Genomic DNA, 12,267 nt, shown 5'->3' on the forward strand with positions numbered 1-12,267 from the left:
GTGAGATCTTTTAGACAGCGAAGTTATTTAAACCAAGGTCTGTTTTTAGGTCTTTGAGAAACTATTCCATAGGCACCACTCTCAGATAAATTCTGTGGGTTCTGTCCACATGCACAGACCTGCTACCAGTCACCTGCTAGAGTTAAAAAGAAAGACAAGTGCAAGAATGCTGAGGTAGAGGCATTCCTCTACTAATGAAAATCGGAAAAAGAAAAACAAACAAAGGTGATACTTATACAGGATGGCTGTTGTGACTCTTGTGATTTGCTTCAACTCCAGGAAACTGGTATATGGTTGAAAAAAGTTCAGTCAGTGGCTTTCTCTGCTCATCTGGTTGTCAATTGGACTTGCTGGCTGGTTATAGGCTGCTTGCTTATAGATGTCAAAAACATAGATGTTGAGCATTTCTAGATTTGTAGCCCACATTGACCAACTGAGGGCAGAGGAAGCATAGGTCTCTTTATCAGGCATGGTGGCATCACATGGCAAGAGGACAGAAGCAATTTTTCTTTTCCTTCAGCTTATGAAGGTGGTGATGACCAGGCTGGCTGCTACCCCTTAGAGCTACTTTTTAGGAGTTTGTTGGCAAATCAGAATGGGGCACTCCCCTTCTGAAGTCACAAGTGTCACCTAATGAGGTTTAATTAAGTCACATTTATGCAGATCATTTCTAGATTTGTAGCCCACATTGACCAACTGAGGGCAGAGGAAGCATAGGTCTCTTTATCAGGCATGGTGGCATCACATGGCAAGAGGACAGAAGCAATTTTTCTTTTCCTTCAGCTTATGAAGGTGGTGATGACCAGGCTGGCTGCTACCCCTTAGAGCTACTTTTTAGGAGTTTGTTGGCAAATCAGAATGGGGCACTCCCCTTCTGAAGTCACAAGTGTCACCTAATGAGGTTTAATTAAGTCACATTTATGCAGATCATGATCATCCCCCCATGAGTATATGTTGGCTTGGGAAGTCCTAACTGTCAGGAGATGAAAAACATATCAGCAGTCAGTCAGTCAGGTGGTCTGACAGTATTTTGAGACATTTGAGGAGACATGATCAATGGTTTTGGGTTACATGACATTATTTCAACCGTTCTGCAAAAGTTCTGATTAAGAATTCAAAATAAATTGGAAAAAATACAGAGCTAGCAAAAAATCGTAACTTTATCTATTAGAAGTAAAGAGCCCTGACGCTCCACAGGGTATATTATCTTAATCTTGTGTCTGTTTGTGTGTATTATAATCTCATTTTCTCTTCTCCAGAAGGACAGTTAGGTAGCCCCATAAGCGTTTAGTTTTAGAATGATCTTATTCTACCCAACAGCTAACTGGCAATCATTACATCATCAAACACTGGGATGCTGGCCAAAACTTGTCCCTCCTTTAAATTGCCCTAATCTGTTGAGGAATATAACGTGCAAATCCTAGAGAGACTGACATGTTCAAGCAATAATCACAAGAAACTATGTGACTCTTTCTGCTGCTTCTGCAGGAGCAATTAACTAACATAATTTCTTCCAAATTTATAGTACTATGGTCTACGAACTCTGTGCCCAAACAATTAAAGTGGTGTTTTAATTTCAGCTCCATTAAACACAGGAAGATGGGGAATTAAATACTTAAATGGAAAAGGACAATCGATAGGGAAAGAGTTTATTTTTGAGTTTCTAATAAGATATTTTAAGCAATGGAGACTAAATTATTGATAATGGAACAAATTTTCAAAAGATCTCAGTGCTAGATTCCCAGCTACTCAGCATCTACAGTTGGGGCCAGATTTTCAAAAGAGCTCAGTGCCCAAAATCTATCCATTTATTTTGGTGCTTAAATGAGAGTTGAACTCTTATGAAAATGTGGCCCAACATACTTGTGTGCGCACGCGTGTGTAATTGTGACCACATCCTCTTAAGTGCCAGTGATCATCTGTTGTCATCAATGAGATCTGCACCAGTTTGAGAGTAGTTTAATATAGTCAGTCTTTATCAGATGGATAATAGGTAGCAGATACAAATATAAACAGGGTGACTTCAAAAGAAAAAAAGAGGAACAAATATTCTTTTAAGAGTCATATTTTTCCTATAGGTGTGTTCATGTAATGCTGGCTTGTAAGAGAATGATGATACTGCTTGTGGCTAAAGGGCAGAGAGCCCAGTTATTGTGCCCTGTGTTACCCAATAGGCATCCAAGACAGCTAATGTAATATAGTGTTCTTGTTCTCCAGCCTAACTGTCAAACAATGAAGGAAGGATTTCTTTGTGTTTACTTCAGCAGTTCTCATCAGTGAAAGGAAGGCCCACTACTCTTCCTTTAAAGTTGTAACAGCTTGCTTTGCTGAATTAAATAATCGTATAGGTCGAGGATAAGATTGTTGTGGATTTTTTGTTGTTGCTTTTGTGTGTGTGTGTGTGTGCGTAATTTTTGTCCAGTGCCTAGAGCTTGGGATAGAGGTTCTTTTTTTTCACACAGAAATCAAAATAAACTAATACAGGACAAGTTGGAACCTGGTCTTTAGTGTTATAAATGATATTAAAGGAAAAAAAACTGGAATTGATTGAAGTGGCTTATTAATATGGGGGAACTGTTTACAGCATGATCATAACTTCAAGCGTCAGCGAACAAGACCATCAGCAATGCTATGTATTTGATATTTTCCTTTCCTTTTGGGGGGAACTGCTGCAGGCACAGCTGATTGCACAATCCATAGGTCAAGCATTTAGTGTGGCCTACCAGGAATTCCTGAGGGCAAATGGAATAAATCCAGAAGACCTAAGCCAGAAGGAGTACAGTGACCTGCTCAACACCCAAGACATGTACAATGATGACCTCATTCACTTTTCCAAGTCTGAAAACTGCAAAGACGTATGTCCCAGTCTTCTGATTATAGTAGCATTAGGCTGGTCTGTCCCAAATGCAAGCTAATACTGGGAGCAATTAGAAAGCCATTAGCGTTTCCCATAAATGACTTTCTTCAGATCAGCCTAGAGCACTCTTCTCCCCGGTAAGATACTCAGTGGCAATTCTGTTTGAAGAGTGAACAGGGGACCCGTCAGTTCATCAGTGTTACAGTGATTTGCCATCTGTTTTGTGCTGTTTTACCAGACAATTTTCAAATATGTGGGACACTGCACATCAGTAAAAGGAACTTAAAACAAGCTGTTGATTTAACAAATAACATACGTTTTATGGAGACATTAGGGTTGGTGAACGCATTTGTCTCCAGGTTTGTTTTAAAGCAGTATATTTTTTTGCTTGTTTTATTAATAAAGATGAACCAGTGTACCATTGCAGTGTATAGGGTATGTAATCCAGTCTCCAGCACATTCTCACTGTTGTAGTCCTGCCTGCACCACCCCATCACCACCACCTCCTGTGAGGCCCTGGGGTCTACGTGGCTGGAGTGGTGGTCGAAGCTGGTCGTAGGGTCGGGAAAGAGCTGAGGACAGCACTGAAACTGAAGACAGTCCATGGGTCAGAGTCCATAGACAAGCCAAATCAGGATCGTACTCAGAATCAGGAAGCAGGTCAAAGATTGAAGCTGGGTGGAGTCAGTCCAGGGACCTGGGGGTCAGGAGTCGGGGGCAGGGCTAGAGCAGGGTCAGGAGCGAGCTGGAGCAGCCTCAGGACAGGGCATGGATAAAGCAGGGGGCAGGAACCAGCACAGGGATAGGATCGGATCAAGGGCAGGCTTGACTAACTTGCTGTGAAGCTGAAATACCTGTGCCTTGGGGCTATCTGATCTGGGCCATGGTGGGGAATAGGCTGCTGCAGCATGCCAGAGGGTTGAGTCACTGCAGGTTCTGCTGGAGGGGTGAGTAACTAGCTGATCATTAATATGTTGACTTATTTCATGCTAGAAATAAATTAGAAATTTGTTAACACATCTGTTTCATTGTTTTTGCCTTGGAGTGAGAAAGAAACAAAGAGGTTGTGTGTGTTTCTGAATTGGTGTCTGTGTTATCAGGGGTAGGCAAACTTTTTGACCCGAGGGCCACATCTGGGTATGGAAATTGTGTGGTGGGCCATGAATGCTCACAAAATTGGGGGTTGGGGTACGGAAGGGGGATGAGGGCTCTGGCTGGGGGAGCGGGCTCTGGGGTGGAACCAGAAATGAGGAATTCAGGATGTGGGAGGGGGCTCTGGGCTGGGGCAGAGGGTTGGGGTGTGTGAGGGGGGCAGAGAGTTCTGGCTGGGGGTGCATGCTCTGGGATGGGGCTGGAGATGAGGGGTTGGGGGTGCATGAGGGTGTTCCGGGCTGGGACCGAGGGGTTTGGCGGGCAGGAGGGAGATCAAGGCTGGGGCACAGGGTTGGAGTGTGGGAGAGGGTCAGGTTGCAGGCTCCTGGTGGCACTTACCTCAAGCAGTTCCCAGAAGCAGCAGCATGTTCCGACTCTGGCTCCTATGTGGAGGCGCAGCCAGGCGGCTCTGCGCACTGCCCTGTCCGTAGGTGCCGCCCCTGCAACTCCCATTGGCTGTAGTTCCCTGCCAAAGGGAGCTGCGGAAGCAGTGCTTGGGGTGGGGGCAGTGTGCGGAGCCCCCTGGCTGCTCCTATGCATAGGAGCCAGAGGAGGGACATGCCACTGCTTCCGGGAGCCGCGTGGAGCCATGGCACATGCAGAGCGGGGCAAGCCCCCGACCCTGTTCCCTAGCTGGAGTGGGACAAGCCCCTCTCCCTGATGGGAACTCAAGGGCTGGATTATAATGTCTGAAGGGCCGGATGCAGCCCCTGGGCTGTAGTTTGCCCACCCCTGATATTTATGTATGTGTCCACACAGGCTGTATTCTGTAGCCGAGAATAATATCAGTTTGAAACGATATTTCTATCTCCTAATTCAGGTTTACATTGAAAAGCAAAAGGGAGAAATTCTAGGTGTCGTGATTGTGGAATCTGGCTGGGGATCCATCTTGCCCACAGTTATTATAGCCAACATGATGCATGGAGGACCAGCAGAGAAGTCGGGAAAGCTGAACATAGGAGATCAGATCATGTCAATTAATGGTACCAGCTTAGTCGGCTTACCACTCTCAACGTGCCAGAGTATTATAAAGGTACAGGGAATGTTCTTAAATGTTACACATTTAAAAACTGTATGGGAATAGTGGAAGACAATAAAGATGTATATTAAAGACGTTCTCTAAAAACACTCATAATTTGCATTTGTATAGCAATTTGTATCCGATGATCTCAAAGCACTTTGCAAAGTCTAATTAATAAAGCCTTGTAGGCCCCTGTGAGGTGGGAAATATTAATATCATCCCCATTTTACAGAGGGTGAAATGAAAATGCAGAGCTTTGACTTGCATAAGTTCACACAAGATGTCTATGGTGAGCTGAGAATAGAAGCTTGGCTCCACCACAGTCCTGGGCCTTAATCACAAGACCATCTTTGCCACCCTGGCCTTACTTTGTGTTTCATCATTCACAAAGTGCAAAACTATTCAGAGAAAAAGGGCCAGATCTTGAAGCCATATCTCAGTCTTGAGCAAAACTTCCATTGAGGTCAACTGGAGCCTAGCTTCAGTAAGGACTGAAGAAAAGGATCTTTGAATTTGACCCAGAGTGCTAAGACTGATAAAACAAATGTAGTAATTGGATAATTTATATTTTTAAACTGTAAAACATGTTTGTCTTCTACATGATTATGGCATTAACTTGTGAATATTTTGAAGTGTACATTTTTATTTAAACCTAGTAACGCTATGGGACATTTAATTGGGACAAGTTTCCTCTAATTTACATGAGTATGTGATTGCAAAAAGCAGGCATGTCAAGTGGAAAAGAAGAACTTCTGGAGTAGCTGCAATTTATAAGAGAACGGGTATTTAATGATTTCTGTTTCATGGAAAGAAAACGCTGCATCCATTGAGAATGTCATAGGCACAACTAAATTGAAACAAATAGCTACCGTACAACTTGCTGCACCACATGGTTTGTAGGTCACATACTGAAATGGTACATCTGACATCGATAAATTCTTCTGTAAAACAACCCAGCAAAATGCAGAGTAAAGTTGGATTTATACTCCTTTTTGCTGAGTTCTTGCCAGGAGATTTTCTTTAGATTGTTTTGAAATAAAATTATTTTGTCTAGTAGTTCACAAAATAAATGTCTGTGTGCCCCTTCCAAAATTTGTGGTTGGTTTCTTAGCGCTTGAACTAAAAAATTGCTACAAAGATTTAAAATATGTGTATCTGAAAATACACAGTCTAGCACGTGAACATTTAATGTGTTCTGACCATTACTCCTTGTCTGAGTGTAATACAGTCAAACCGTGGTAAAAGCAGCCTGGTTTCCTGAAAAAAACGTATGTCTAATAAATCAACTTTCTGTTGCTTTTTACCTTGGATACCTAGAAACTTGATGTTATAGCTGCTTTATTCCCTTTATCCAGGCCCTCTTTAAATGTAATTACATATTCCAAGCTCAGACTGTTTCTTAATGATTAGGACAAATTCAGCCCAGGATTATGCTGGCATATTCATGACGCTTTCAGATTGAAGATCTAACCTGCAGATGGAGGAAGATTGGAGCAACAGAAACTGTCTGCATCCTTCGCTCTGGAAGCGCAAAATTAGAGGATCTCACCAAGATGGAAGCCAGGGCTTGATTTAGCCTCTGCTGATGTTGCGGCAACTAAGGAGATCACAGCTGAAAACTAAGTCTCCTCCCACCTGAAAGGAAAGGGGGTGACACCAAAAATAGCCTTGTGTTTCCTGGGGCTAAATTCCTACCTTGAGGGCAAGGGTCTGTAGCTGGCATAGAGAGGTGCAATTGTTAAGGAATTCCATTTACACCAACCTGAACCAGCTATTTCGTTACCAGACCTCTTACTGTTCTCACTTTTATTCTGCTTGTTCCCCATCCCACACCAGTTATTTCCAAAAGTGTAATTATTTGCAGGCCTGGCATACAGAATGTCTGCTTCAGCGCACTCCTCCTCTTCCAGAGTCCTTCCAAATGGACGGCTGCGATGGTGTCTTGAGAATCCCCCTGGTTGCTTCTCCAACAAGAGCACCGCCACTATCTCGTTGCTATGGAGATCTCATTCTGACACACATGCTTCAGTCCCGTTTTTGTTGCCACATTTGGCTGTTGTCATGGGGACTGCTGGCCATTAATCTTGTCCTTCCAATGAGACGATGACCCATAGATTGCAGTTCTTTTCAGCAAACTTATCTGGAGCTGTTCATACATCAGTTCTGAATCACATGCAAAAAAAGATGTATATTATATATATTGCATGTGATTCAGAACTAATGTATGAACGGATCCAGCTAGATTGCTCTAAAGCATTGCAAACGTATGGGTCATCTTCTCCTTGGAAGGACAAGATTAATGGCCAGCAGTATGTATATTATCGACCAAAATAGATATTCAGAGAATGTGCAAAGATCTTACCATTGCAAAAATTCCTTAGCATGCTATGAACCAGGCTACTGTACAAAAAATTGGATGTTTATGTGAATAATGAGAATACTCACAATTATATTATAGAGGATTTTTTTTTTTAAATGAGGGATCCAAACCTTCATACTAATCAACCATAAACTAAGTGCTAACTGACGGGATTAGGAAGAAACTTCCTGTTTGGAATGGCTATTCCATGTTTTATGTTGCTTTCACCTTTTTCTCAAGCATCTGGTGTGCATGGACCCCTGGACTAATTTAGTATAGCACTTTTTCTATTGCTATTGGCATGGATTCCCAACATATAAAATATTATGAACTGACTATGTTTAAGGGTTGCATTATTTCTGTAAAATTTAGAAATTGCTCACTAGGAGCCCGTGTTTCTTTCTTTTAAAAAGGAGCATACAAAAATACGTGTGCAGTGCACACTTGGAGTTGCAAACACACATACTTGCCACAAGTGAATGCAAACTGGATACTTACTATTTGCTTGTTTCTGTGTATGTAGTCCATAAAGGCCGATTGCCCTATGGTATGTCGATGATCACTGATTGTGATTAGTGTATGCATCACAGACAGTAAATAAAATACATGGAAGTAAATGGAATGAAGTAGAGCAAAAAATACAGTGGGCCTTGTGTTTTGCTGAGAGCCAGCTGGCTGTGGAACTGCCTCTTCTCACTTCATAATCTCATTTGCTTTGGTTCCCAAAGCAGCGTGCTCACTTATAGCCAGCCTGTGTTGCCTTGATTAACAAGCCATGCTGAGTGCAGTGCTATGCAGAGACCAAAGAAATGAAATGCTTTGGCACTCTTTCCTCACGGTTTGTCCTCCCACCCCTGAGTGGGTGCATACAACTGCCATAAATATAAATAGGCAGTTAGACATAGTTGTCAGGCAAATAGACCCTCTTGTGGCGGTGGGTGAGAGGGTTGAATGGATCTGTACTTAACATAAGCTCCCAAGTAAGCACCCCCTTCCTTACTTAGAATCAAATTTAATATAGCCAGTTTCTTTCCTCCATTAAAAGAGAGAGAAGTTTAAGAGGCCGTTTTAAATAGCACTTGATTGCATCTGCATACTAGTAGAAACAGTAAGTATGAACACCATTAGCCCAACAGGGATACCTTGGTTACTTCCCCTTAAAAAGAACAGTGGGTTATGTCTGTAGATCAATAAGGATCAATTAACAAAAACGTCTTAGACTTAGCAGGTTGGCTTCGGGCATCTTCTGTATTAGAACAAAGGCATGGACTGACTTCCAAACTAACCTGGTCGCTGAAGGGAAGCTGGTTGATTCAGTTCAGATTTGTCCTCCCTCCCTTCCCCTGCTATCCCACGCCACTTCAACCTTTTCCCCCTACAGATAGGTGAATGAAGATTTCCTCCTCATTTTTGGCTTCTCTACTTGCTTGGTAATGGACTGCCATGCACTCTGGGGTTGTTCCAAAGCTATTTGCACCAGCAGAATGGCACAGACACTCAAGTACTGGGTCTTGTAGAGAGAGGACCTACAAAATCAGCAAGAAAAAAACATTTGAAAGCTTGAGAACTTTAGTATAACTCCCTATACAGATCAGGAAATCTTTTCAGACTATGAGTAACACCCTAGTTCCATTGAATTCAATTGCAAAGCTTCCATTGACTTTAATGGGACCAGGATTTTACTCTTTGAGTAAATCAGACAGATACTGGAATGTTAAAAGTAGCCACAAGTTTCTCAGGCATTAACATAGCTCTTCTTTTTTGGGGGGGAATTGTGATTGTTGGAGGTTGTCTGTGTGTTGCCTGGATGTTTACACAGTATTCTAGTGTAGAGAAATGTATGTTCCGTTCTGGACACTTTACAGGAAAAAAAAGATACTTTAACTCTGGGAGAAAGAGAAGATTAGGTGGGTTGGTCTATAGGAAAGAGTGGTGAGAACTTCAAACCATGTAAGGGTCAGACATATGCAGTCATCTTCTATTTTGATAGTGCTTTGTTGTGGTTAACCAAGATTGCAGGTTGAATGTGATATTCTCAGTTTAGAATGAGGGAGTCTCTGAGTGTTGCTTATACAAGCATTCAATGAGCAGGACTTAAGTAAGTTCTGCCTTTTGCATTACAGAATTGAATGCGCATATCCAGGAAAGGTACCTGTTTGCAGCCATTTTAAGTGCATATTTAAGACTTTATTTTTACAACAAAATATGTGACAGTTTTCAGCTTAATTGCACAGACCTACTTCTCTCACCCCCCCCACCCCCCTGAGCTTTCTGTAGAACAACGTTCTGTGTTCCAAAATAAAGAAATTGCCCAGAGGAATCTAATTTCTTGGCAGTTTAAAATGACCATGTCAAAATGTTGACAACTAGAGGTTGACATTGCATCATTCAGTTAACAGGTTGTCATATTGCTTGTATCTGGTACTTATTAGGAATCCTACTTTGTAATGATGAATACATAGCAAACTGCTTGTTCAGTATTATTTCCAAGTTAGCATTCAAACTATTGTTTTATTTCAGTGCCAGTTTTCAGCTGTTTCAGCCCGCCTGCACCCATAGTTGTCATGGTGTATATATATTTTTTTTAAAGGGTTTGAAAAACCAGGCCCGGATTAAACTGAATATAGTGAGATGTCCTCCAGTAACCACTGTCTTGATCAGAAGACCTGACCTCCGATATCAGCTGGGTTTCAGTGTACAGAATGGGATTGTAAGTAGCTTTCCCAATCCTTGGGTTTCTACTGTGATGCTTTTTATAGCTGTGAAATTTTTTTGCAAACTTCTCGGCTCATCAACGGCTATGCACACGTTCTGACTGTAAGACATAAAAACTGGCTTATCAGAAAATTGATTACCTCCCCTATGGCTGATTCTCCTTTCCAAGTCAAAAGCAGGAAAAGATACTTTGTCATATTAGAGTATAAAGTCAACCGTAGGAATAGGAGAGATATTTTAAGCTAAAGAACCAAAAGGGGCAAGTTGTTCACAGGCTACAGTAGTTGTATATCTAACTGAGCCATTAAAGGTCTTATAAGAAAGAGTCTTCTTTACAATCAGCGAAAGTCAAAGGCATATATTCTAAACCCTTTAGAGACTATGGACCTATGCAATCTCCTAAATTTTCAAAATGCCAGTGTCCAAAGGGTTAATACTAGTAATTTTCAATGGCCAAATTATTTTGTTTGTTTTTTGTGCACCTAGAGGAGGTGGTGTTCATTATGTTTTATAAGCCGAGTACTGACTTTGTAACAGTTACTCTAGTCCATTTTACCCTGATTTGTGTTTCACTGTATTTTAAAAAAGAACTCTTTTACACTTTGGAGACTTGTTTATTTAAATGTTGAGTTTGTCATTTGTGAACAAACCTCTGTTGTTTTACAATTTAACATTCTTAGCATTGGTAACTTTGTCCGTTCCTTTCAAGATCTGTAGCCTTATGAGAGGAGGTATAGCAGAGCGAGGAGGAGTACGAGTGGGCCATCGGATCATTGAAATCAACGGACAGAGCGTTGTAGCAACACCCCATGAAAAGATCGTTCACATTCTCTCAAATGCTGTTGGTGAGGTAGGAACTGGATGGATGATATTACACATTTCAGCACCATTGCCTCTCGCTGCCTACCACCATCCAAATATAAATACTGTAAATGAGAAAAGGATAAACCAGGCTTTATTGTTAAAGTGATTTCATAGTTTCTAATAGAAAGCCTGCGTGAGAGGTGCTGAGTGCCCACAGTTTCTGTTAACCTAAGCAAGGTTTGCAAGAACTCAACACCTCTCAGCATTGCGCTGCAATAAACCTTAGCAGAGGCATGAAAACTCACTGGTTACATCTTTCCCCTGTACTATGTCACTGCAGCTACTTCCTTCTCCTCTCTTGGGCCACTTTCTCCCTTACACATACATACCTTCTAAGCATGAAAGCACACAAACCCTTTTATTTCCAAAGCGTTGCATCATGTGTATGAGGAGCATTGACTGATTTGTTTTGTTTCCACGCAGATTCATATGAAGACCATGCCAGCGGCCATGTACAGATTGTTGACTGCTCAGGAGCAGCCAGTTTACATCTGAGGCCGATACCTCACCTTCACAACATGCATGGAGGATGTTTCTCCTCGTCAGTGGTTGTGTTTCTAGTACTGCATTTTTGTGTCTGCAGAGACATCTCTCTCTCTCTCTCTTCTCTCTCTCTCCAACATTTTGCTGTGTACAGGGAAAAAAATTTCCATTAGACTTTTTTTGTTGCATCTTTTTACAAGTTAAGCTTTATGTAATTCCTCACAGAATAGAAAAATTAGTTATTCACAGCTAGTTTAACAAAGGACTGATTGCACTTCTTCAAGCTCCGTCATCAGTCGTATTTCTATGGCCATCACTCGACAACACAAATACATTAACTATTGCTAAATTAGAAAGCTTGCTTTACAAACAGATCAAACCACAGGGTAAACTTCTCCTCTTGGACTCCACATAGAAGATTTTTGACTCCATTATACTTTTTTCTCTCTGTGTGCACTGAGCGTAACATTACCAAGAAAGAGTTCAACATACACAGGGAGAGCAGAGAACCAAGGGGATAGTTTTGCCCTAAAGGAGATGTTAAAAGCCTATGAAGAATGAGTTAATGAGTAAGTGATGTTGTGGTAAAACTCATAATTCAAATGCACACCTTTTAATTGTCTTTAATGTTGATTCTTCAGGATCATGTAACCTCAAAGGTGGTTTGTATGTTGCTGAAATGCGTAAGTGTGTCATTGTCCTCGCTAGCACATACTAGAGGGGGTACTTTCACCATTTGGTCACGCAGGTATGAGGGTCTTTTTTTCCCCACCCAAAAAATCTTTCTTCATTTTTAGATGTAGGACATCTTTTCTA

General features: G+C 41.6%; 1 protein-coding gene across 1 annotated transcript in view; it reads left to right on the forward strand.

Annotated features, from left to right (window-relative positions):
* APBA1 (amyloid beta precursor protein binding family A member 1) overlaps positions 1 to 11,463 on the forward strand; it is a 49,614-nt gene extending 38,151 nt beyond the window's left edge. The window contains exons 8-12 of the mRNA XM_077816411.1: positions 2,676 to 2,855; positions 4,830 to 5,042; positions 9,980 to 10,099; positions 10,814 to 10,954; positions 11,392 to 11,463. Of these exons, the coding sequence (XP_077672537.1) occupies positions 2,676 to 2,855; positions 4,830 to 5,042; positions 9,980 to 10,099; positions 10,814 to 10,954; positions 11,392 to 11,463 (726 nt within the window). The remainder of the gene's footprint in view (positions 1 to 2,675; positions 2,856 to 4,829; positions 5,043 to 9,979; positions 10,100 to 10,813; positions 10,955 to 11,391) is intronic.
* Positions 11,464 to 12,267: the final 804 nt, after the last annotated feature.

The sequence above is a fragment of the Eretmochelys imbricata genome, chromosome 5, assembly GCF_965152235.1.
Source record: "Eretmochelys imbricata isolate rEreImb1 chromosome 5, rEreImb1.hap1, whole genome shotgun sequence".
Taxonomy (NCBI): domain Eukaryota; kingdom Metazoa; phylum Chordata; order Testudines; family Cheloniidae; genus Eretmochelys; species Eretmochelys imbricata.